The sequence below is a fragment of the Anoplopoma fimbria genome, chromosome 24, assembly GCF_027596085.1.
Source record: "Anoplopoma fimbria isolate UVic2021 breed Golden Eagle Sablefish chromosome 24, Afim_UVic_2022, whole genome shotgun sequence".
NCBI lineage: Eukaryota > Metazoa > Chordata > Actinopteri > Perciformes > Anoplopomatidae > Anoplopoma > Anoplopoma fimbria.
The window spans coordinates 875,549-901,651 of NC_072472.1; the positions used below are offsets into that span (position 1 = coordinate 875,549).

At 38.3% G+C, this 26,103-nt stretch overlaps 1 protein-coding gene across 5 annotated transcripts; it reads left to right on the top strand.

Moving 5' to 3' along the window:
* Positions 1 to 2,604: 2,604 nt before the first annotated feature.
* slco2b1 (solute carrier organic anion transporter family, member 2B1) lies at positions 2,605 to 25,284 on the top strand. 5 transcript variants are annotated; one of them, XM_054625509.1, is made up of 16 exons: positions 2,619 to 2,638; positions 4,719 to 4,828; positions 5,430 to 5,559; positions 6,739 to 6,876; positions 7,878 to 8,040; positions 8,158 to 8,382; positions 9,263 to 9,361; positions 13,708 to 13,838; positions 17,391 to 17,487; positions 17,707 to 17,871; positions 17,951 to 18,146; positions 19,105 to 19,246; positions 20,665 to 20,825; positions 21,868 to 21,932; positions 22,519 to 22,639; positions 23,524 to 25,284. In XM_054625509.1, the coding sequence occupies exons 3-16, from the start codon at positions 5,473 to 5,475 to the stop codon at positions 23,702 to 23,704; spliced, it is 1,971 nt and encodes a 656-aa protein (XP_054481484.1). In that variant the 5' UTR covers positions 2,619 to 2,638; positions 4,719 to 4,828; positions 5,430 to 5,472; the 3' UTR covers positions 23,705 to 25,284. The 5 variants fall into 5 exon arrangements, with proteins under 5 accessions (XP_054481486.1, XP_054481484.1, XP_054481485.1 ...); XM_054625510.1 differs by lacking the exon at positions 2,619 to 2,638 and adding an exon at positions 2,657 to 2,887; XM_054625511.1 differs by lacking the exon at positions 4,719 to 4,828 and having other exon boundaries at positions 2,605 to 2,638.
* The last annotated feature ends 819 nt before the right edge of the window (positions 25,285 to 26,103 follow it).

The window sequence follows — 26,103 nt, forward strand, 5'->3', positions numbered from 1 at the left end:
TGTGGGAACATTTATAAACACCGTTTATGATTCTGCTGGTTTGTGCTTCCCGGTAATTATTGTAATCATCATCATCATTATCATCATCATCATCATCATCATCATCATCATCATCATCATTTATAATCATGATGATGGTTTCACTCCAGTTAGAAGACTTTTTCTGAACCAGAGGGACCGGATCTTTCTGTTCAGATCAAACGTCTCATTTATAGATCCATAAAGTCCCAATAATTACTAATCAAAAGATAATAGAGGAACATTTAGAAAGTGCACCTCTTTCAGAATTCTGTGCCATTAAGGATTAAATTATATAAAAGGAGGAATTATTCATATTTAAACTGATTATTTTTATATGTAATGCATATAAATATATAATAAACAATGTAATATATAAACTTCTCCCGTGTTTGTATGTGTAATATTAATCTGAAAAGTAACTAAAGCTGGCAGATAAAAGTTATAAAGTATCATTAAATATATATGTACATACTTAATCAAAGTACCCAGAGCTGTGTGGTGCTTGAGGAGTAGTACAGAAGTACAGACCATCTGTTATTTAACCGATGAAGGAGGTTTGAGAACATTAGCTTTGACTTTGGCTCCACCTGCTGGTCACATGACAGCCACGTCAGCCGGGTGTCATGATGAAGATACTTCTCATCATCATCACCTGTACGTTGTAATACTCCTACTCCTAATATTACTACCACAACATCTAGTCTGCCAGAAACAGATTCATATTCCCAATACACAGAATATCAAAGTACCAGGATGTTCTTCTACATCAGGACACATTCTGCTGTTAAAGCCTGAAGCTTCTCTGACTCTTCTTACCCACAATCCTTTGCAGAGGGGATTTATGAATGAGGTCAAGGTGTTGTAGCATTATGTCCCAATAAATACATAAATACATACTGCATGAGACAGTAAGTACTTTATGAGGACAGCTACAGTGAGAAGTGAAAGTAAAAAGAAGTACACAACTTAAAACGTAGATAGTTTGTTTTACAGTTTTGAGTGTTTCCATCAGCTGCTGTCAGGTATAATAATAATAATAATAATAATAATAATAATAATAATAATAATAAAGAAGAAGAAGAAGAAGAAGAAGAAGAAGAAGAAGAAGTATTATTATTATTATTATTATTATAAACATCAGTCGCTTATTTGACCTAAAGAAATTGAATCTGCAATTATTTAGTTTATCACTTATGTCATTTTTCAAAAAAAGTGCTAATATTAGATTTTTTTCCTTTTTCTGCTGTGTTTCATTGTCATATATATAATTAAATATAATATTTTGGAGCTTCTGGTTGCAATTAATGAAACTTTTTGTTTTATTTGATTATTCAACTTTTATTTAACCAGACCATTAAGAACACGTTCTTATTAACAATGACGACCTGGAAAAGGATTTGTGCTGAAGGAAACTGTTTTTATGAGCAAATTATTAACCCATTAATCAAGAAATGATTTGCCAATTTTATAATAATGATAATAATAATAATGCTAATAATAATTGTTATTTTTATTTATATTATGAATATTATGAATATTATTATTATTATTATTATTATTATTATTATTATCAGTTCATAGAGGATACTTTATATCTTATTTGTCCCTCGATGTTCCTTTTAACTGTTTTTTCGTCAGACTTCATAATATATTTTCTTCTGATATTTATGTTCTTCTTAATTTTTGATCTTGGACTAAATTCCTAAAAATGAGACCACTAGTTTTTACAAAAGTGACTGAAGTTCAGTTGTACAATGACTCTCCGCTCCTAATAAATCAAACACATTGTGGACGTAAAAGATCAAAACATATGTCAGTTATTTTTGTTGTATTTTTATTTATTATTGTTAATGTGTCAGTGTGAGACAAGAAGCTTAGCCGTTAAAGTAGGAAGTTAAATAATATTATAATAACATAATAATCCCCAAAATAGGATTTAAATATCACTCAAGTTTGGCTTCAGACGTGATTCCTCAAAAAATGAATGAATCAAATAAGATTTAACGTTTCATTTTATTATTGGTTTTACTAGCTTTTTTTTTTTACTATACTATTTTATTTTATCTATTTCATTTATTTATTAATTCTATTTTTTTAAATTTAATTTAATTTTCTTAGTTTATTTTTATCGTATGGATTGTTTGTATTGTTTCATCTATTGTGCTGTTGTATCAGGGTGTAGGCTGTAGCTTAGTCTGTCTTCCATTGTTGAGTTTTCTTTTGTTTTATTGCCTTTCTTTTGCTGCTTTGTCTGTCAAAGCACTTTGTAAACTCTGTTTTTAAAGGTGCTATATAAATAAAGTTATAATTATTATTATTATGAGAAAAGAAAAGATGAATATGTTTTTTATGTTTGTGGTGAAACTTTATTCTGACTGAACAAGAAAATAAATAAAGATAAAAAACAAAAATGATCAGAATCCAGAGAAGTGGAATGAACAATGCAACTGGGCTCACTTGGCTTTTTCTCAGACTCTAGTCCTGGCTTCAACACCCAGGGTTCAAATTCCAGCTCCTCCTCCTCCTCCTCCTCCTCCTCCTCCTCCTCCCGGAGGGACTGGGAGGGTTAATGAAACACAACCACAGAAAACCAACGAGTCAACTGCAGCTTCTCACAGTGAGTCTGAATGAACCATTCTGTCCGGGACCTTTTCATGGTTGTTACTGGGGCTACTGGGATTGAGATGACTACTGGGAGTTCTGGGAGTACTGGGACTAGTGGTTTTGTGAAAGCAGAGAGTTGCTGGTTCTCCCTGCAGACCTCCAGAAGCTGGTTTGTTGACAGCTGTGCTTCATGAATGAATGCAGCTGTTGAAGTTTGCAGATACTTCAGTACACAAAGTACTACCTTAATTACAGCTTTCAGGTATTTGTAACTTGATAATTTCCTCTTTACATTTCAGAGAGTATTATTAATAATTATGATATGTACATTTAAAAAAAGGCAACACATTTGACAATATGTTGCAGTCTCATATTTTTTGCTCTTTTGTTTTATCAGAGTTTCTCTGCTGGATTTAAGAAAAGCTTTTTTAACGTCATTAAAACCTTTCCTCTTTATCTCATAAAACTCAGTCAATGTGAACGAAGTCTGGCTCTGGTCTGTAAACCAGCTTCACCAAACCATGATGATGATGATGGTGATGATGATGCAGACTCATTCTTCATCCCACTACGACACATTTTGGTCCAACAGAGTGAGTTATAAAAGCAGAATCCTGCAGCTCCTCTAACGACCACCATAATGATCTGATCCCGTTTGAAATGTGTCATGAGTTAAACATACGATGTTTGTCCATTTAAGAGATCATTTTACAAGTTAAGAAAGTCACACTTTGTCTTAAAAAAAGGGTAAAAGTGTGAATGTACATAATTATAAAAACCACACACCTGTGTTTACCTGTGTTTAGAACCAGGATGTTTTCTAACCAACAACCTCCTTCTTTCGATTCACTGAGACAAAGAGTCGCTGATAAACACGTCAGGTAAGATTACATTTGGAATGTAGCTAAGCTAGCAAGACAAGCTGAAAGCAATGTTTGAGACGTACTAAAAGAGACGTGGTTCACTGGTTTCACACAAAACTAAAGGTAACTACAAGACTTTCTAGACCTGAGAATCTTTTAGATTGACAAACATCATAAGTTTAATTCATGTCACAATTCAAACAGGATCAATAAACATTTTGTCTCTTGCCTTTGAATATCGTTTATATTTTATTCTGAAATAAGGTCCCATGTTGGACACCCAAAGGGGCGGGGTTTCTCCGCTCTGTATAAGAAGTGGACGTAGTTGTCATGATTTGTGGACTGTGGACTACAGCTTTTAGGCCTCATGTTTGGCCTTATGGTCGTCGCCATCTTGTTTTCTCTGCAACCAGAAAGGAAACTAAAGGGAGGAGCTAAAGACAACCAAACGCTGAATAGGACATTTTTAGGACCAAGATGTAATAAGTAACTTTCATAGCGTGAAAATCATAAACTGTATATAAGAAGTGGACGTAGTCATGTTGAAGTCTTTCATTGGTTTGTGGACTGAAGCCTCGAGTTCGGTGATTTCGCCGTCACCATCCTCCATATAAGGACTGAGGAGGAGTGACGTAGAGACGGCGTATACGTCTCTGGTGTCGACCTGTCAATCAGTGTGTGGTTTGTTCTGGAGTAAAGAGTTCATCAGATAGCTGTGGTTGTTTTCGAGTAACGGTTAATGATGGCGGTCGGCTTGTTCTGTTTCTCTGAGGAGGAAAAAAAAACAACCCCCCAGAATCTGTTGACATTCTTCTGCTGATAATAAATCTCTTGCTTCCTGATCCTCTGAGGTTGACCTCTTCAGCTCTTTCTCTTTCTGAGTCCCTCTTATTTCTGTCACAAGTTGATTTAGTCTTAATCCATAACTAATGATACAGACTTCACTTCAAAAATGTTCAATATTAGCTTGTTAGATAGAATTAATATGTGAGATCAAATGAATGAATTAGGCATTGAAAGTGAATAAACTCAAACCACAAGAACATCTAAAGCTTTATGTATTTTGCGAGATGTATTTATTGATGATCCTGTGAAAACTAGAAATAATCAATTTAGACCAGCTCCTCCTTCACAATAAAAGCCTGATGTTTTTATCTGTTGGATGAATTTTGATTAAATGTTCATGTTACGTTTTTATGCAATCAATTTGCACAACAATATGACCTTTAGAATGGTGGTGACCGATGACGCCCGTCTGAAAGTGGGTGAGTGAGACGGGTGCGACGCGGAACAAAGGCTGGAATCAAACCGGTGACGTTAGGAACAGAGACAAAAGAGAGGTGAGGTGCTGGAGCTTTAGAGTGTTAAGATCAATACAATCATCATTGGTCTAAATGCAGAACACGTCAATCAGTTAAACATCAAAGGAGTTGTAGTTCTATGTAATGATGGACCACAAGTTCAAGACACAATGTCTATAAATACAAAAGTCACAGTATAAACAACAGCAGAGGTGAATAGAGAATGTATGATAGAGAACTTTAACGTGCTGTCTGGATGAAAAGATATGCCACCAGTTGCACGACAAATTACGTTTTTTTTACCGTTTTCAGAAATTGCGTCTTTATTTCCTGCTTCAGCAGCCTGTTGGATCGAAACACTGCTGAGTATTTATCTTTTAGAGAAACAGGAAGTAGTATTGAGATGTCTGATGAGCTCCGTGTTTGGCAACACATCTCTATTTTTACTGAATGTTCGTTTGTGCAGTGAGCTTTTCATTGCAGCACAAACGTCCTTTATGCTCTCTGTTGTTCTAGAAACAGGATGACTACGACGGGACTGAAACTCAAACCGGGTCCTTCAGCAGAAAGAGGATCACATGATCGGAGTCTGGATGCAGAACCTGTCGTTAAATATCTGACCCGTGTTTGTATCTTACAGGTTTTGTTCTGATCCTCAGTCTCTGTGAGCTAAAAGTGGAATCATGGGGGCCAAAGACCTCGACGTGACCTCTGACCCCAAGGGGTCGCGACCTCCTGCCCGGCGCCGGAGTCTTTTCAACAACATCAAGGTTCGTTCACTTTTGTTGAGTTTTAATGGAAAATGTTTGCATTATGTCTGTTTAAAAATAAGATATTTAAATTAAATTTAAGCTGTGTTTACGCCTATATGACGTTATTTTGAGTGTTGACGAAGCAGCAACAATGTTAGCATAGCATAGCATCAATGATTTATGAAACGTTGTCTACATGGAGGTAAAACCCCAGAGTGACGTAAATAAACACAAATGATCCCGTTAGTAAGAAAAAGTTCGCTTTAAGTTTTTCCTGTGAACGCAGCATGAGGCCACACCCATATTTGATGTCTCCATGACAACTAACAGCATTACCATTCACTTTTCTACGAGTCAAATGATTAACAGTTCTCTGTGTCAGTTGTGATGTCACTTTAAATGTGTGTGAACTTCAGGACTTGTTGTTGCTTTGAGGAGAATCTGGACTTCCTGGAGTTCATCCTGGTTTTGTTCTCTGAGGTCAAACAGGTCAACGTTTCCTCTCCAGCAAACAAACTCTGATGACTCATCATGTCGTTAATCTCTCATCACTTTTTGTTTCTGCTTCTTCTTCTTCTTCTCCTTCTTCTTCTTCTCTTTCTCCTCCTCCTTCTTCTTCTTCTTCTTCTTCTTCTTCTTCTTCTTCTTCTTCTTCTTCTTCTCTTTCTCCTCCTCCTCCTCCTCCTCCTTCTTCTTCTTCTTCTTCTTCTTCTTCTTCTTCTTCTCCTCCTCCTTCTTCTTCTTCTCTTTCTCCTCCTCCTTCTCCTTCTTCTTCTTCTTCTCTTTCTCCTCCTCCTTCTTCTTCTTCTTCTTCTTCTTCTTCTTCTCCTCCTCCTCCTTCTTCTTCTTCTCTTTCTCCTCCTCTTCTTCTTCTTCTTCTTCTCTTTCTCCTCCTCCTCCTCCTTCTTCTTCTTCTCTTTCTCCTCCTCCTCCTCCTTCTTCTTCTTCTCTTTCTCCTCTTCTTCTTCTTCTTCTTCTTCTCTTTCTCCTCCTTCTTCTTCTTCTTCTTCTTCTTCTTCTTCTCTCTCCTCCTCCTTCTTCTCCTCTCCCTTCTTCTTCTTCTTCTTCTTCTTCTTCTTCTTCTTCTTCTTCTTCTTCTTCTTCTTCTTCTTCTTCTTCTCTTTCTCCTCCTCCTCCTCCTTCTCCTCTCCCTTCTTCTTCTTCTTCTCCTCCTCCTCCTCTCCTCCTCCTCCTCAGTTCTTTGTGTTCTGTCACAGCCTCCTGCAGCTCTCTCAGCTCCTGGTGTCGGGTTACATGAAGAGCTCCATCTCCACCATCGAGAGACGTTACGGGTTCTCCAGTCAGAAGTCCGGTCTGCTGGCATCGTTCAATGAGGTCAGAACCAGAACTCCTGCTGCTCCTCACAGATCAATGACTACTGTTGTGTGTTCTAATGTTTAAACATGAGTCCTGTCAGAAAAGCTGCTGCAGAGAGATTGTTAGAAAACAGTATTCATTCAGGGTTGAACACAGTTATAATATTTCACTCTCATTAAAAAAATACCTGCAGGAACTTCAGAATCAATAAATTATGACAAACAAACAATTCAATTCAATTAATTTTGTCGCATTGTACAGACTGTCCTAGACCCTCACATCGGAAAAAATGAAGACTACTTATAATAAAAGCAGCAATAGTAGAATTTAAACAATGATATAGGGAATAGTAATAGTAATGAGACTAATAATAATAATGGAAGTAGCAGTGGGTGTCAGCAGGGCCACAGCAGGAGGCCCGACCACAGTCCAGGTACCACAACGATTCATGGAAACCTGCAAGGCGAGAAAGCAAAAGACTCCAGGGTAGAAGCAAAGCCAGTAAGCGTAATGGTACAGGGAAGCAACCAATCAAATTAAGTGTTTGTTAAAACAACTTCATTATTAAAGTGTCAAAGGTTTAACATCCTGAAAAACTATTTGATTTGGCTGCTAAATATTTAACTCAAATGAAGATTTTTAAGACTTCCTGTTTTAAAGCGTCAACAAATGAATTGTCCTCCTTTGTTTAATTCCTATATATTTAAACTGTGTTTTTATCAGTGAATATTTATGACAGAAATTATAAACCTCTCGTCTGCATATTGACCGTAGACTGTGAGAGAAGATCTCTGCTGTGATTGGTTGATCCTCGTCACATGACATGCTGTTTTCTGGCTTTTGAGAGCGTCTACATTGACATCTATGGATATGAGGGCACAAAAAAACATGTGATCGGCCTCTTATAATGAGTGCGTGTGTGTGTTTGTGTGTGTGTGTGTGTGTGTGTGTGTGTGTGTGTGTGTGTGTGTGTGTGTGTGTGTGTGTGTGTGTGTGTGTGTGTGTGTGTGTGTGTCCAGGTGGGGAACACGGTCCTCATTGTGTTTGTGAGTTTCTTGGGGAGTCGGGTCCACCGGCCGCGGTGCATCGGAGGTGGAGCTCTGCTGGCCTGCCTCGCCTCGCTGATGATGGCGATGCCACACTTTCTGGGCGGAGCCTACGAATACACCGACCGCGTCAGATGTGAGGCAACACACACACACACACACACACACACACACACACACACACACACACACACACACAAACACACACACATTATATCTGTCAGAGTATAACCTGAGCTTTAAACTCCTGCAGCCTCCGGTAAGAACAGCTCTGCTCTCTGCCAATCAGAGAGCCCGCTCACCGCCTCCTCCTCCAATCAGAGTTGCAGCCGGCAGGAGAGCCACGCCCAGCAGGGGGTGTACCCTCTGCTGCTGCTCGGTCAGCTGATGCTGGGCATCGCGGCCGTGCCCATCCAGCCGTTCGGCATCTCCTTCATCGACGACTATGCCAGCAGGAAGAACTCGCCGCTCTACCTCGGTGGGTTTATTTTTATTTAAAGCTACTATGAGGAACTTTTATTTCCTTTGATTCTGGCGGTCCCTGTGGACTAAAGTGGTACTGCATCAGAGCACCAAAGTCCCTTTAGAAAACCTCTCATTTTACTGCAGCAGGGTCTGACAGTCTGACCCGCTCAGTCCTGGTTCTGGTTCTCCTGTGACTAAAGAATAACTATATAGGAACAGACCATCTTCTCTCTGATGGTCTGGCTTCCTGATGGGGGTTTTATAGAGGATCATGACTAGACTGTTTCATAAAGTTCCTCACAGTTACTTTAATTATAGGGTGTTCCTGTTTGGACTTTAGGCTCCGCCTCTTTTACGCCTCTTCCAGCTCATAATGACCCGTTGGAGGACTTTACTGTTGTTTGAGCGTCTCATTAGTTTTATTCACAGGTCACATGACGCTCACTGTGACTCGGGTCATGTGATCAAACATGTGACGATGATGCTCAGAGTTAAAACATTCCACCGTGTTCACAGGATGATGTCAGTTCATCCCTCTGCTCACATAACAAACCTGCTCCTACTGGTTCTCAGTAGTTGTCACTGGTTCTGTGGAACCAGTGTGAGGCTGACAGAATGACACCAGTTCCTGTCAGACCTCCTCATGTCTGTGTGAAGTTCTTAAATAAATAGACGTCAACCTTCCAATAATTTATTGTTTGAATGCAGAGAAGGTTATATATATATATATATATATATATATATATATATATATATATATATATATATATATATATATATATATGTATGTATATTAAAAAAGAGCAGTTTGATGTGAATAACTTGATCTAGGTGAAAGTTCCTGATGTGTGCTGATGTTCCAGCTGAACTTCTCTGTGTTTGTTTGTTTTCAGGTATCCTCCTCGCCGTGACCTCCATCGGTCCGGCCTTCGGCTTCATCAGCGGCTCCCTCATGCTGCGCTTTTATGTCGACTTTGACAAACTATCTAAAGGTGAGGAGATGATCTGTGCTGACGAGCCACAACCGGACTCAAACTGTTAAGGCTCATTTATAACACAGGTTCTAAAAATGAAGGGGAGGACTTCCTGTATGAGGCAGAGACTTCTATCTGTGAGGAAAAAACAACGAACAGATGATGTTGGTCCATTCCTCAGTTCAACTGTAGAAGCATCTGACATGGAGATAAATAAGAGTTAAAGGAGTTAAAGAACATGTTCATGATGATAAATAATGTGAAGCTGTTAAACGTCTTCACTCCTCTGACCTCTTTGAACATCTGAGGTCAAGTTATTTAAATGGTGATGGATTTGGGATAATGGGGGGTCAGCTTTTGTAATAATAATAATAATAATTGTAACAACAATATGTTTTATTTTTATTTAATAAAATTATTATTAAACTGTTATATTAGTTACAAGTGTAGTAGAAGTAATAATAATTACAATTGTTATATTATTACAAAAACTGCAGTTTATGGTCTCAATCTCTAGTTTCAAGTCTTCTTCAATACAGCATGATGTTCATTTAGTAAATGATGCTCCATTTAGAGTCAAACAGACCATAAAGCAGGGGATGCTTTAGGGCGGGGCTACACACTGATTGACAGGTCCACACCAGAGACGTATACGGCGTCTCTACGTCACTCCTCCTCACTCCATATATGGTCACGTCCTGTTCTCTGGTTGCAAAAATGGTGACGGTCAAAATTGCAAACTTAAGGCTTCAAAACTTAATTCCACAAACCAACGCGACCACTTTTTTAAAAGCAAATGATTGTAACAGGACATACTGATATTAAATCAGCCAGAAATAAGAAGTTACGTCTTTCAGAGCGTACGAGTTACAGGAAAACCAAAACAAGGCACATTTACTATTCTTCATCCTGTCTAAAACACACAAACCCACAATACAAATGATAACAACTCTGAGAAGTATAAACTAACATTATTAATAATAGTTTTCTGTTGATATTATCGCACAAAGTAACACGCTGGGAATTAAATTCTGATATCAAAACTGATCCAAAACAGGTCCAAGTCACGACGTCCAGGTCGAGTTCAAACGACCAGACAAAACTCCCAAAGCCTGAGGAAAGGTTGAGGAAAGGTTGAGGTCGTGATCTTGTGGAACAGATTCAAGTTCTCTTAGAAGGGAGCATCAACAAGTCTCACAAACATAAATCAACCTGTTCTAACTTGTAAATACAAATGATACCTGTAGCAATAGTTATTATATACAGCTGAGAATTATGCCCCACCTTGAAACTACTGCTTTATTCCTTCACTGGTTGAGAGTTTTAACCCTGAATCATTTATTTGAATATTATTGCTTTTGTTTACGTTATTATATTATATTATATTTATTCGTAGTCGTACTAATAGTTACTAAGAGTTCCTTTGAGACTAAAATGTCTCTTTCAGAACAGAACTGGCAAACACAGCAGCTGATCAAATGCCAATAAATACAACACAAATGACTTAAAATTTAGTTTTATTAACAATAATCCTACGTATATACCTTTACACATTAAACCTCAGAGAGCGGAGCTTCAGTTTGGCTCAGAGGCTCTGTGTTTGTTGAACAGGGTTCCTTTAATCAAACTGTTACTTCATGCCATGCTGACCTGCTTTTGTTCATGGTGGGAAACAGACGATGTGTTCAAATGTTACAACATCTCTGCAACAGTCTGGAACACCGACCGAAGCATCACCTCTCTGAGCGTTAAACCTCTGTGGCTTCTGATGAACATCTAAATTCATGTTTCTGTAACTCAAACTGACTGACGGCTGCTCACTTTGTGTCCGTTGTGACAAACCTGGAACAAACAACCACAATGAAAGAACAACCAATGAAAAAACATTTGACTCTAAAATGTCAACAAAGTGAAACAAGAACCTTTTGAGCCAGATTTCTGTTCTGGAAATGTATTTAAATTAGCTTTAATAAGATAATTGCTTATTTTCAAATTAAACAGATGTTGACCAAGTTGGAAATGTGAGAACGGGTTGTTTCATCAAACATAAAATTATTATTATAATTTTGTTACTATTTAAAATTGGAGACAATTTTATTTGCTACCGATGTTTTCTCAAAGTAGCTGAAGGCTAACAAGCTAATCGCTGTCCTGTATCTCCAGATATTTAGATGTCCAACGCTGTAGAACGTGAAGAGAAAGTATATTGTGTTTTAGCTTGTTAAAATCAGAGCACTTTATTATTTCTGTGGAGAGAAGATGATCTTCATTATTTTAGCAGAATCATCAGAATCAGAGCGTTTCTGGACTCAGCATTTGACGTCGGCTCATATTTCAGGATGAGTCTGTTGATGTTCAGTGAACCTCAAACGCTCCGGACGCCTTCACGCCTCCCGGATTAATGGAGCTTGACTTTCTCTTGAGCCTTGTTTAAACAAAAATCTGTTTTCTTATCTACCACGTGGAACATGTTAACAGATTGTGCGAGTCAGCATGTGTGTGGGGGTGTGTGTGTGTGTGTGTGTGTGTGTGTGTGTGTGTGTGTGTGTGTGTGTGTGTGTGTGTGTGTGTGTGTGTGTGTGTGTGTGTGTGTGTGCATGTAGCTGTTTCTATGTGTTCATGCATGCATGTACGTATAATATGTGTGGGGGACGTTTTGTTTCAAAATGCACTCATTTTGAAGTGTCTGTATGTGTGTGTACATCTAGCTGTGTGAGGAATGTGGGGACCCTTACATGGAGAGTGAGGACACTTTGAATAGTGACGACATTTGAGGATTGAGATTAGGAAATTAAAGGTTTAAGGGTTGAATTTAACAAGTAACTTTACATTTACTTTTTTTCATTTTTGAATAACTTTTTTTTTTAAGTTATCGTAATGGTCCTTGTAATGCATATGTTAGTTTAGGTCCCCACAAGTGCTAATGTTTGTGTATGTGTGTGTTCACCAAGCATTGAAGGAATGTTTTGCCTTTGTTCTGCATATAAACCAGTATTTTATTGCTACGCCTGTCATTTAGTGTTATGTGACTCATGAACAGTCAGCATGTCGTTTTATTGGCTGATGTTTAACTTTTCTGCAGACATCAAACTAGGCAAGAACTGAAATATGTTTAAAGACGGCCACATATTCACCCTGAGACAGTTAAATGTTAAAATTAGAGCTGACACAATTACTCAACCAATTGTTTAGTCATTGATGAAAATATTCTACAACCATGTCTGTTTTTGACTGTTCAAATGTTCGACCTGCAGTAACATCTTATATAAACTCTAGTTCATGTTGGGGAAAAAAACTACAGCCCAGCTTACAAACACAATAGCGAGAACATCATACCTGAGCTACAGTTAGTAATCCAAACCAGATTATGTGAGTGTTGTCAGACCTGTTGAGGTGTGGTAGTGGTGCAGAGCGTTGTTATGTGTTGCAAAACAAATTGAATGGCGTTTCTTTTCCTTTTTTTTTAACCCCAACATACTTTTAAGATTGACTTATTCAGGTTGCATGAAAGAAAATCCAGAATTTAGCAGCTAAAGAGACAGTTTTTTCCCTCAGGAGGTGGTGGAGGCCAAAAACAGAGCTAAAAGAGAGATTATATTCTATTTATCAGCAGTATTTTGAACATAAATACACTTTCCTCTTTTTCACAACCAATATGTAGAAAACAAAGTAAGAGTTACAAAACAGATAAATAACAAACATGAGTTGTCACAAACATTAACATTAATTAAATGTCATTAAACTATATAAACTATACTATTTTTGCACTGTTTTGCTGGATTGTCTGTCAAAGCACTTTGTAAACCTTGTTCTTAAAAGGTGCTATATAAATAAAGTTATTGTTATTATTATTATTATACATGTAGGCATTTATATATAGCATAAATACATTTGACCAGCCTTTTACAGGTTCAAAACCAGATTAAATCACTAAACTCGGCCATAAAGCAGAATAATATACATAATACTTTGTTCCAGTTAAAGCTAGGTGTTTAATCATCCATAAAGTAACCCTTATATTGCAGAGGAAAATCTTACAGACAACTTTTTCCTACCGTCAATTATCGGACAATTAGACGGGATTTGCATCTACTTCCTGTTGTGCCAGAAGAGCCTTAAAATAAAAGATTCAATTAATTAAAAAAGGCACTAACACAATGAAAGCTTGCAAGTATCTTAGAGAACTAGCAGTCACCTTATTAACAGAACTTTACAAGAGTCATTTACAATTGTGACATTATTATTGCAGAGATACACAAATACTGTTAATCATTATATTTTTAATCCTCTTTGTTCTGTTTATGTTAGATAACTGATTGTGATGTTGGGCAACAGACGGTCACTGTCTCTTCTTCTTCTTCCAGACCAGATCAAGTTGACCCATAAGGACCTCCGCTGGGTGGGAGCCTGGTGGCTCGGCTTCCTGGTGGCCTCCTGCCTCCTCTTCCTCACCGCGCTGCCGTACTTCTTCTTCCCCAGGAGCATGCCCAAAGAGGTGAGAGGAGCAGGACGAGGGTTTTACTCTGAAGTTACAAGTTCATCATGTGTCGTCTCTGCTGTTCCCAAAAAATCTCTTAATGCAGGTCTGAAGAAGAAACTTTAAAAGTTCTATATAAACTTTATTATACCTTTAGACCATATGATTTATGCAAAGGTTTATGTAAACATAGAAAGGAAACAGAAGAGGACTCATAAGAAGAGGATTGATTACCAACCGGGTCATTCAGGTGTCTAACAGCTTATTAAAACCATGTGACTTTTACTTTTATTTTTTATTAGTTAGCTGGAAACGTCCAACCAAATGCCATTAAAATCTGTCAACAAGATAAAAACAAATGAAACATAGATCAGGGCCAGAATAATAACGTGTAATCAAAGATGATTCAAATGAATCTGAATGTTTTAGATAATGCTCATCAACTGATCTCCAGTCAGATCAACAAGTTCTAACAGGAATCCGTTTCAGTGTTTTTTGGCTCAGTCCCCGAAACAAAGTTGAAGAAAGTTCACTGCACATGTTTTAACTGATGTGAGAGGTGAATTATTCAACGATTGCTCAACAGTTTCCATCTAAATTGACTCACTGAGAAAACAGCCGAATGAAGCATAACTCCAGCACTTACACTCTTAAACACATAACTCTTTTAAACTTCCAGATATTTGAGCAGTCAAACACAGTAGTTCAGACTACTTTCAACACCCAATAATACTTGAGTCTCTAAAACACCCAATAATACTTGAGTCTCTAAAACATATTGTTGTTACAATTATTATTATTATTATTACAAAAGCTGACCCCCCATTATCCCAAATCCATCACAGGTTGGTGGTTCAAACCCCTCTACCGGCAACATGCCGAGGTGTCCTTGAGCAAGACACCTAACCCCAAGTTGCTCCCCGGGCGCTTCATTGCAGCCCACTGCTCCTCCGGGATGGTTAAATGCAGAGAAATAATTTCCCCATTGTGGGACTAATAAAGGCTTAATTATTAATTATTATTATTATTATTTAAATAACTTGACCTCAGATGTTCAAAGAGGTCAGAGGAGTGAAGACGTTTAACAGCTTCACATTATTTACCATCATGAACATGTTCTTTAACTCCTTTAACTCTTATTTATCTCCATGTCAGATGTTTCTACAGTTAATCTGTCTCTCTCTGTCTCTCTCTCTCTCTCTCTCTCTCTCTATATATATATATATATATATATATATATATATATATATATATATATATATATATACTATATCAAACTTTTAGCGTTTGGCCACACTAATCGAACACTGTAGATGCTCTGTTTATATTATTCTTACAGTAAACTAATAAAAAGTTATTATCTTGTATGATATTCCCCTACTGACCACTTTACTAATCTATGAATATTGTCAAAATCATATTAATGTTGGGAGGAAATACAAAGTAGTGTTTGTGAGTTAATTTGATAAAAATAAAGTATTTTATAATGATATTCATATAAAAACCTTTTTTACAGTTAATGTGAGAATCATATACAGGGTGATCGATAAGTTTCATCAAAGAATAACCCCAAAAGAATGTATATGAGAAAGTGTGATCTAACACAATGACATAACATCTAACCAACGTCCTGAAATGTATTATTATTGAACTAGCTAACTTTATGTTTGATAAAATCGTTATGGTTAGCAGTATTGTATCAGGAGACAACCTCCAGTTCTGTAAAGTGAATCCAATGCTTCATGTCTTAAAGCTGCATTCTCTCTGCTGTCCACCAGGGGGCGACTCCTCTGGTTGTATAGAAGTCTATGAGAAAATGACTCTACTTCTCTCTTGATTTATTCCCTCAGTAAACATTGTAAACATGAGTTTATGGTCTCAATCTCTAGTTTCAAGTCTTCTTCAATACAGCATGATGTTCATTTAGTAAATGATGCTCCATTTAGAGTCAAACAGACCATAAAGCAGGGGATGCTTTAGGGCGGGGCTACACACTGATTGACAGGTCCACACCAGAGACATATACGGCGTCTCTACGTCACTCCTCCTCAGTCCATATATGGTCACTTCCTGTTCACTGGTTGTAAAAAGCAAAAAGTGGAACTCACTATTCAAATGAATTATACTTTAACAGAAAACATACATCGTTCTTATGGGATGTCTTGCACCGGTTTATTGTATAATGACCGCAGCAGAAATAAGAAACAACCTCGAGAGGTTTAAGGTTTTTAAATCAATAAGCATATCAATTATTAACACTAACAGGAACCAAATGTCATTTCCTGGAGGCAGTAGGTATCAGCACAGACTGAGTAAATACTGAACTCAAAGGAGTCAGTACAAAATATGTGTTTGTTTATTAATAGACTTATTATCGGAACTCAAACACTGAGGGTTACAATTATAACTGTGGTTCTATGAATCTGGGGTGACCTCCAGAGTGCTTCACGTTAAACATAGCTCTCATATTTTAAGATAATAGTTAATTATAATTATATAATTATAGAGCTAAATCTCCTTGTTGTCCTTGTTGTCCAACCTGTTTTGAGGTTGATGTAGTTTACTTGTTTTAATTTTTTCAAAACAAACCATTTAATGATCTAAATTATGTTTAAAAAGTGTTACATTCACTAATAGCTTTCTTGTTTTTACATCTTTCCTGAAATCATAAAGTAAAAGTCTCTCTTGTGAAATGATAATGAAATTAAAAGTGGCTGAAGTTTGTCTTCACTCCTTTGTCAGATCAGACTCTGGACTTTGGCTGCTGTTTGTGTTTAAGCTCAGGGCTTCGTGTCAGATAGAACATGGTGTTGAGCAACCTGCTGGCACCGCGCCTCATTTCTTTGAGGAAACATTTGCAGTTGAAGTTTTTTGTGTCAGAGCCAAAACTCCTCCACAAACCGAAACAAAGTCGCCGTCAGAGAAAGTTTATGACTTAAAGTCTACTGACTGTGAGCTGCTCTGAGACTCCCGACTTATTTTGTTGTTAAGGTTGTGATCGTGAAATAATGATTGTATCTGCAGAGGCTGCTAGTCATTGTGACGTTAATCACATTTCATACATTCAGGTGTCTAAATGTGTAAATGAGAACCTCTATAATGTGGATTCAGCTCCATTAACTGCTCTAGGTTTCCTGGTAGGTGAACTCTGACCTCTGTGGAGGATTGAACGTAGATGGAGTGATAAACAAAGAGGTTCACCTCGAGGCTCGGCTATCTTCTATCAGAGGTTCAAATCTAGACAGTAAACAAAAGACGAGCCTGGTAATCATTTCTTGCTCAGACCATCATGTCAGGATGAAAAGTTATCTCCTCCTAATGGCTCAAACTTTAAACTAATGTGGATGTTTATCTAGTTGACTGTGGTGAACGTCTCTGGACGTCCAAACACAGACCACAGAGCACCCACATGTCATTCAGAGGACACGTTTATCTAAAGTTTCTTACAGAGCCGTGAATGGAAACTCTCCCAGCATGCATTGCCCCAGCTGATTCCCTAAAAGTAGCAGCGACTGCAGACTGAGTGGTTCTGAAACCAGCATGTGATGTTCTGCTTCCATATTTGTCCAGGACGGTGATGAAGACGACGTGGAGTCCAGACCGGACAGCAAGAAGCAGCAGCAGACAAACCCGATCCAGGAAATGTCCCTCCTTCAGTTCCTCAAAAGTAAGAGTCCTCTTTTCCTCTTCTGCTTCCTGTCTGGTGAGGCTGCAGTGTAGGCAACTAAAGGGCATCGTCAGCGAGCAGAGGTCACCGCGACTACACACACGTGTTTAACCATCAACAGCAGCTTTGGCTTTCACATCTGTAAGATTTCATGAATTATCACCCTGTAGGTGGAAATGTCTCCCTCCATCAGACCTCATCCGCCTTACTGTCCTTCAGGTTTCCCTCGTATCGCTCTACGAACCCTGCAGAGCCCCATCTACCTGCTGGTGGTTCTGGCGCAGGTCAACCTGGCGGCGCTGCTGGCCGGCCTCGCCACCTTCATGGCCAAGTTCATCGAGAGGCAGTTCAGCCAGACCGTCTCCTTCTCCACCATGATGATAGGTGATGGAGCACACAGGTCTGATTTCATCACATGTGTTATAGCAGCTACGGTGCTATCAAACAGGTTTCCTTCTCTCAGGTGGAGTTTGTATCCCGCTGGCAGTGCTCGGCACCGTCCTGGGTGGAGTTCTGATGCGGCGGTTGAATCTTTCGGTCAGCGGTGCCAGCAGGTTGTGCACCGGCGCCATCCTGCTCTGCTTGTTCTCCTCCACACCACTGTTGTTCATCGGCTGCCCCACCCAGAAAATCGCAGGAGTGTTTCCTATTCCTAACAGGTAGCTACACCATCGCTTTACATTCACCAAGTACACAGGCTGCAGGTTTGACCAATTAAAGGGAACTCATTTCACCACTGAAATGTTACTAATTTGACCACTAACGGGGAACTAATTTCAAAGCTGACAGTAAACTCATTTTACCACAGTAAGGGAACTAATTTTGACTTCTAACAAGGAATTAACTTCACCACTGACATCAAAGTAGTTAAACCACTATTGACAGGTTACTTATTTCACTATTGAAAGGGAACTAATTTCACCGCTAACAGAGAACACATATCACCACTCTCAGGGAACTAATTGCATCATTGGCAGCAAAAATAATTTCACTATTAATATGGGACTAATTCCACTTTGACAGGAAACTCATTTCACAACTGACAGTGAACTAATATCCCCAATGACAATGTAAGGGAACTTATTTCATTATTTACAGGAAGCCAATGTCATTATTGACCTGGAACTAATTTTACCAGTAAGGGAACTAATGTCACTTCTACCAAGGATCTTATTTCATCACTGACAGGGAACTAAGTTCACCATTTGCAGGAAGGTAATTTAACCACTATTGACAGGGAACTAATTTCACTAGAAAGGGAACTAATTCCACCACTGAAAGTGAACTAATTTAACCATAGTCAGGGAACTAATTTCATCACTGACAGGAAGTTTTTTAACCACTATTGACAGGGAACTAATTTCACCACTAACAGAGAACACATATCACCACTGTCAGGGAACTAATTGCATTACTGGCAGCAAATTAATTTCACTATTTACAGGGGACTAATTACATCACTGACAGAGAACTAATTCCACCAGTCAGGGAAATAATTTCAACTCTGACAGGGAACAAATTTAACAACTGACAGAGAACCAATGTCAGTATGTCAGTTGTAACTGCATGCCTTTAAAACTTCAAGGTTTAATAACATGCGTATGTTTGTGTTTCCAGAAGTAATGCGTTGTTGTGCAGCGCTGGCTGTCAGTGTCCTGAGGAGGCCTTTAACCCGGTCTGTGGTTCTGATGGTGTTGAGTTCAGGTCTCCCTGCCACGCCGGCTGTATCACCATAGAAACATATCCGAACAATGCCACAGTAAGAATGAATTCAACTTATACATCTTCACCTTTGAAACATTCTGTTATCATACACTCAGAGTAAGACAGCACTTACTAAAATGATTTTGTTTCTAAAAACTAATAGACTCTTCCTACTTTTAATTTAAATGCATGTGCTGTGCAGAAACTGGTCGTCTCTGTGTTTGTGTGTTCCCAAGTGTTTCTTGGTAAAGTGGATGACATCACCAGCTGAACACTCCTTCAGGAAACAGAGACTCTGTTGATCTTCACTTCTGCTTTAGCTCCTTCAGATATGAACTATAACATATTTTCTTTCTTTATCTGACTGTCTCTGTCTTCATCTCACTCCCTGTTCTCTAAGTGTTTTGTGTTTGCATTCCAACTGGTTCTCATTCCCTTAACAGACATTTTTTCCTTCTAAGTCTTGAGTAAGAACAGACTATTTTAATATGCAAAGTGAAACAAAGCTTTCTGTGTAACCCTCAGATAGTGTGAAGTTCAGAGAAATTATTTCACCAGATGGATGAAGGGATGGATAGATAGATGGATAGATTTCACAGACAAACATTAACGTCCACTTTTGATTATCAGTTTCAAGTTCAGGCTGCAAAACATCTGCCATCAGAAAGTGAAACTGAAAGCTCACTCCCTGTCAAAGTTTCTTTATCTTCATGGCAGCGTTTTGATTTGGGACGTCACTGAAATATTTCAGCAGTGTCTAATGCTGCATTTGTAATCATGAACAGCATTTAATTAAAGATAACTGACCAGATGTGCAGTGAAGTGACGTTGTGTCCAGATGTTTGGTTGACTGATGCTAATTTCACTGTGTAAAAGAATGTGACAGAAATCCTTTCAAGAAACAGTTTACTCTTAAATTGGAGTAAAGGGAGCCAGAGGTTGTTGAGCCAGAGAACAGCTGGATAAAACCTCACTCTGTTGGAATTACTTTCACTCTCCAACATATTCCCATGTGGCTTTACAGGAAACACAACACAATCCTAGACAGGGTTTGAGTTAATGAGAAGGGAAAAAGGAAAGCAAAAAGTAACTGACTCCTCACCCACAAGCTGTGAAACAATTGAAACAATAGTGAAACTTCGCCAACATCCATGTTTGTTTTCCCCCGAAAGAAAAGAATATTCATTTTCAGAAAATAGACAAAATTCATTTGCAGCTTTAAAATGCACAACCAGAGCTGAATTCTACTCATCAAACACATAGAAGTCTATGAGAAAATGACTCTACTTCTCTCTTGATTTATTCCCTCAGTAAACATTGTAAACATGAGTTTATGGTCTCAATCTCTAGTTTCAAGGTTCTAAGACAACTTCCTCACATGTTTAGCTCAACTCGAGTCTCAGATCAGGATGTTGTTTGTTCCCGTTGTGTCCGTACTGACGTCCGTCTCTCCTCGTCTGTCCATCTGAACAGAACTACATCGGGTGTCGGTGCGTCGACGGTCTCGGCGTCGCCACTCCGGGAACCTGTGGCAGCGGATGCTCCGGCCTCCTGCCCCCCTTCGTGGCTCTGCTCGGTATCACCAGCTTCATCGCCTCCTTCTCCCAGACGCCGTCCTACATGATGATACTCAGGTAAGACGGGACAAAAGGTCTGAGACTTGTATGTTTATTATCTGCAACCGAATTCATAATTCCCTGACAAATATATTAACCATATAGCACTTTTCAGATTTAATCAGAGTTTTTAGTTAGGTTTCGGAAAAGATTGTTAAATACTTACATTCGGAAATATTGTAAAATACTTAGGTTTGAGAAAATACTTAGTTAGCTTTAGGAAAAGATCCTAAAAGATGTAAAATACTAAGTTAGGTTTAAGAAAAGATCGTAAAATACTTATGTTTAAAAAATAATCGTAAAATACTCAGTTAGCTTCAGTAAAAGATGGTGAAATACTTAGCTTTAGGCAACAAAACTTATTTTTATTTTTCTTTAGGTCATTGTTTGGAGTAAAATAACTACAGACGTTACGTGAAAAATAAGTCAACGTTTTAACTTCTGGTTTCACAACCATATCCTGGATGAAAGTCCAGCTTTTAACCCAAACTCCGCATTACATGGCGTTGGTCACTCTTCTTGTTTGCGATTATGTGTAATAATTTAAAATAGATTAAGTAGGTTAAATACAAATAAGAGTGCATTACTTTTCGTAGGTATAGAGCTATGAGTGGTGTATGGAAGACACACACCTTTATAAATAAATTCACAATGACTATTAGACCAAAAACAATGCCAGGAACTCCCAGTGTAAAAATGAAACACACCCATTAATAGTCTGTGAATGAATACCAGATGGAGCAGTAGCTGTGATAATATGGAGGAGGGTCACTAAAGGGAAGTTTGTGGTTTTCCTTTCGCTGTAACAGAAGGTAGTGGGACTTTTTAAGGATCACTGTGATACTGAAGGAAACTTAAAAACACAAAGCTTGTTCTGAGGAGTTCTGCTGCTGAAAAGTGGATTTATTTTATTTGACATCAACTATAATGATTTCCTTCCGTCTTAAAGTCCCACTGAATCAACAAACATGTGTTTCATGTCTGTGTGTTCACATTAAATAGATTTATGTTTTTGTTTTCAGTAATTGTATTTAATGTTCTGTTTGTGTCTCCGCTGCAGGACGGTGCCGACGGAGGACAAGTCTTTTGCCGTTGGGGTTCAGTACATGCTGTTCAGAGTTCTCGGTGAGTCGACGAGTAACAATGTCTTCCTCAGGCCCTTGAGCAAGGCACATGAGGTCTGTGGTTAAAGTCTCAGCTTTTCATAAATCCTCCCTGAGTTCCAGTTTAAACTCAGGATTTATTAAAAACAAGGTTCCACTAGTAAAACCTTGTCTTGGTTCTTACTTCGGAGCCTCATTTTGAATATGTCCATTCCTCACAATGTGATTGGTTGACAACATGAAGGTCTAAAGTGGTACTGCCTCTGAGCACCAGGGTCCCTCTAGAAAGGCTCTCATTTTACTGCAGCAGAGTCTGACAACTGATTCAGTTCTGGTCTCTTTAAAGTTCCTCTTGGACTAAACGGGACCTGGAAGTCTGGTCTTGTTATTATTCAGATCCCTAAATCTGAGGAGAGGCTGATGGGAAACGTAGTCATGTTACTTTAATGATTGGTTTGGACCATCTGTAAAGAAAGTTTCACCATTATAAATGTGTGTGTGTGTGTGTGTGTGTGTGTGTGTGTGTGTGTGTGTGTGTGTGTGTGTGTGTGTGTGTGTGTGTGTGTGTGTGTGTGTGTGTGTGTGTGTGTGTGTGTGTGTGTGTGCAGCTTTCATGCCCGGCCCGGTGTTGTACGGCAGCGTCATTGACACCACCTGCATCCTGTGGGGCAAAAAGTGCGGCATAGACACTTCCTGTCAGTACTACAACCTGGACCACTTCAGACAGAGGTGGGTCCTTCTGATCCGGATTCAGCTTTTAACCAGTTCATTATCAGTTTATATATGTGTGTATTTATTTATTAAATATGAATATGATAATAATGATCTGAGGTCACTGTACACATGTCCAAAGAATGATCCTAACAACTGGAGAACATCAACAAATAACCTGTGCAATACACTACACCGTGCAATAATAGTTAGGAAAGTTAAAAATAGTTAAAATAGTTGTTGTTTTTTTTCTCTGTCTGTAAATATAATATTTCAGTTATTGTTGTTTTTTTCTACTGTTTTTTTATTCATTTATAATACTTGTTTTATTTTATTTTTATTTTTATTTCTTTATTTTTTATTCTTAGCTTGTCTTCTACTATGTCTCTTGTGTGCAATCTACGCTTTGTAAGTCTGCAAATTTCCCAGAATAAAGGATTATCTTATCTTATCTTATCTTATCTTATCTTATCTTATCTTAAATCACACACGTTTTCACCTGAAAATAGAGCATTCAGAATAATAACTAATTCAGAATATACTAACAGAATGTTAACATGAACCATATCATATATATATAATAGTGTCATATTCAGAATAATAGTGTATATTTGGTATGATTTGGCATGTAAATGTAGTCGCTGTAAAATATTTTAAAAATCCACAAATCAGACCTGATCAGGAACGGAGCAGTGAAGTCCTGGACTCATTGGTCCTTTGTGGTTTTCACAGTCCACCAAACAATAATCAAAACAGAACCTGGTTGTTGGAGGTAAAATTCAATAACGTCACATAACGGATTGGTTCTGTGTGTGTGTGTGTGTGTGTGTGTGTGTGTGTGTGTGTGTGTGTGTGTGTGTGTGTGTGTGTGTGTGTGTGTGTGTGTGTGTGTGTGTGTGCAGGTTTCTGGGTGTCCAGGTGGTCTTCGTGTGCGGGGGTCTGCTCTGCTTCCTGCTGACGGTCCTGGTCCTGCGCCGGAGGAGGGCCGGACTCCAGGAACCACAGCCGGTGGGTAAAGGAGGCTACGAGCTGGTGAGGGGTTCGTCCAAAGAGAAACAGGAAGTGGAGGACATGAAGAAATGAAGACGAAGAGGACGAATGTATTACATATTGTGACATAATGTTTGTTATATAAAGACTATTTTTATATTTGATGCTTAATTCTACTTTTAAAGTGAATCTTTTCTGATGTTTAATCAGCTGCAGTTCCTCTAATGGCCACTAGATGCTACTCAAAGGAAACTGAAGAGATATCACCATCGGTCCAGACTGAAATATCTCAAAAACTACCGGATAGATGTCCATGAAACGTTTTCAGACATTCGTGGTTCTCAGAGGATGAACCCTGCTGATTTTGGTGATCCTTTTTGACTAGCGTCACCATCGGGCGGCATCGGGCACATGAGGTAGAGCGCTTGTCCCGTAACCACAAGGTTGGTGGTTCAAGCCCCTCTACCGGCAACTTGCCGAGGTGTCCTTGAGCGAGACACCTAACCCCAAGTTGCTCCCCAGGCGCTTCATTGCAGCCCACTGCTCCTCCGGGATGGTTAAATGCAGAGAAATAATTTCCCCATTGTGGGACTAATAAAGGATTGATTATTATTATTATCTGGTCAGAGTTTGAAATAGTTTAATACTACCAATATAATTACTATTCAGTGAAATATTTGGGCATGTTCTTGATGGATTGGTGACAAAGTTATATCAAACATTCATGGTTGTCAGAGGATGAACCCTACTGATTTTGGTGAACTTCTGACTCTTCGTCTAGTGCCAACATCTTGTCAAAACTTATAATTATCTAATACTACCAATATATCTATTATCCAATGAAATATTGCAGAATGTATGCGATGGATTGGCGCTAAATTTCGTACAAACATTCATGGTTCTCAGAGGATGAACCCTACTGACTTTGGTGATCCTCTGTTTTTGATCTAGCACAACCAGCAGGTCGACATTTTATTCAGTCAGAATACTTTGGTTTTTGAGAAAAACCTACAAGCATGCTAACACGCTGATGGTGACCATGATAAAGATTATAGCTGCTAAACATAAGCATATTAGCAATGTCATAGTCAGGTTAGCATTTATCTTTAGGCTAATCTGGGGAAAGATTGTAATGGGGAAGTTATGTGAGATCAAAAACGCTGCAAACTCTCGAAACAACAAAACATCTTTTAAATCTGGGTTTTAAAAGAGTTTTCAGAAAAAGTTTCCCAGTTATACTAGTACAACTGTACTAATATTGTACATATATATTTAAACAAGGCTTTTACTATGAAAATCACAAATATATTTTTTCAGCAAAGAAATTCTATAAAAACAAACTTTAATAAAGAAAAATGTTTAACAAACTTCTCTGAAACTCCAACTGTAACACAATCAACATGTGAACCATTTCAATTCTTTATGTCACTTTATTTTATCTTTAAGTTTACCCTTTGTAAATATCTTTTGTGTTTATATACTTCATGGAATATCATGTTGTTTACATGTTATCAAAGGTTGTTGTACAGTAAAGAACAGATCAACATTCTGACAGATATCAGTCAGAACTTTGAGGCTCTTTTGTGTTGCTTATTAAAAATGTATTTGCTCATAAAGCATTTTTAATACAGATGTACTTTTCTGAAAACTGCTTAAATAAAATGTTATGAGCATCTTGTTCTGTGAGCTTTACTCTCTGGACTTCTGTCTGAAGTGGTTCTGAACACACAGACGACTGTAGACTCTCAACGCTTTACAGTAACACTCTCCAAATCCAAGAAGATGATTTCATAACCCTCCTCACAGTGTTTATATTAATATTCCTGATGATCACCAGACACACACACACACACACACACACACACACACACACACACACACACACACACACACACACAAGTCCAGACAGCAGATCTGTGTGTTGTTGGTAGAAACATCGTTGAGCTTCAGGCTGAAATACCTGAGATCAGAGATAACACTGAAGATCAATTAGAGATGCAGATCACTGTCACGTTGTTCCAGTCATAAATCTGTAACAAACGTGTTTTGAAGACTTACAACTTGACGGAAAATAAATGACCTGAGACTCGACTTGGAGTGAAAGTTTAGTCTGTATTATTATTATCATGTTAGATGTTTAACTTAGTTAGTGTTAGGTTTCGGATCGGTCCCTAGATATATGTTGTTGTTGTTTTCTCCTTCCCCTCTCTTTTTCGTGTGTAATGGAAAAAAACAACTTCTCATCCCAGGCGCCAGCAGATGTAACAAGACAGACATAACAAGACAAAACCTCGACCGCTGTTTGTTACCCCCTATAGAGCAGAGAGCCTCTTTCTTTACTGGACTCTGTGTGACTCTGTGTGACTGCACATCTGTGCCTCTTACAACAAAGACAAACAAAGATTATCATTTGATCTTTATCTCAACGCTCATTGAGACTCATCTCGGGACATTAACAGAGTGTGTGTGTGTGTGTGTGTGTGTGTGTGTGT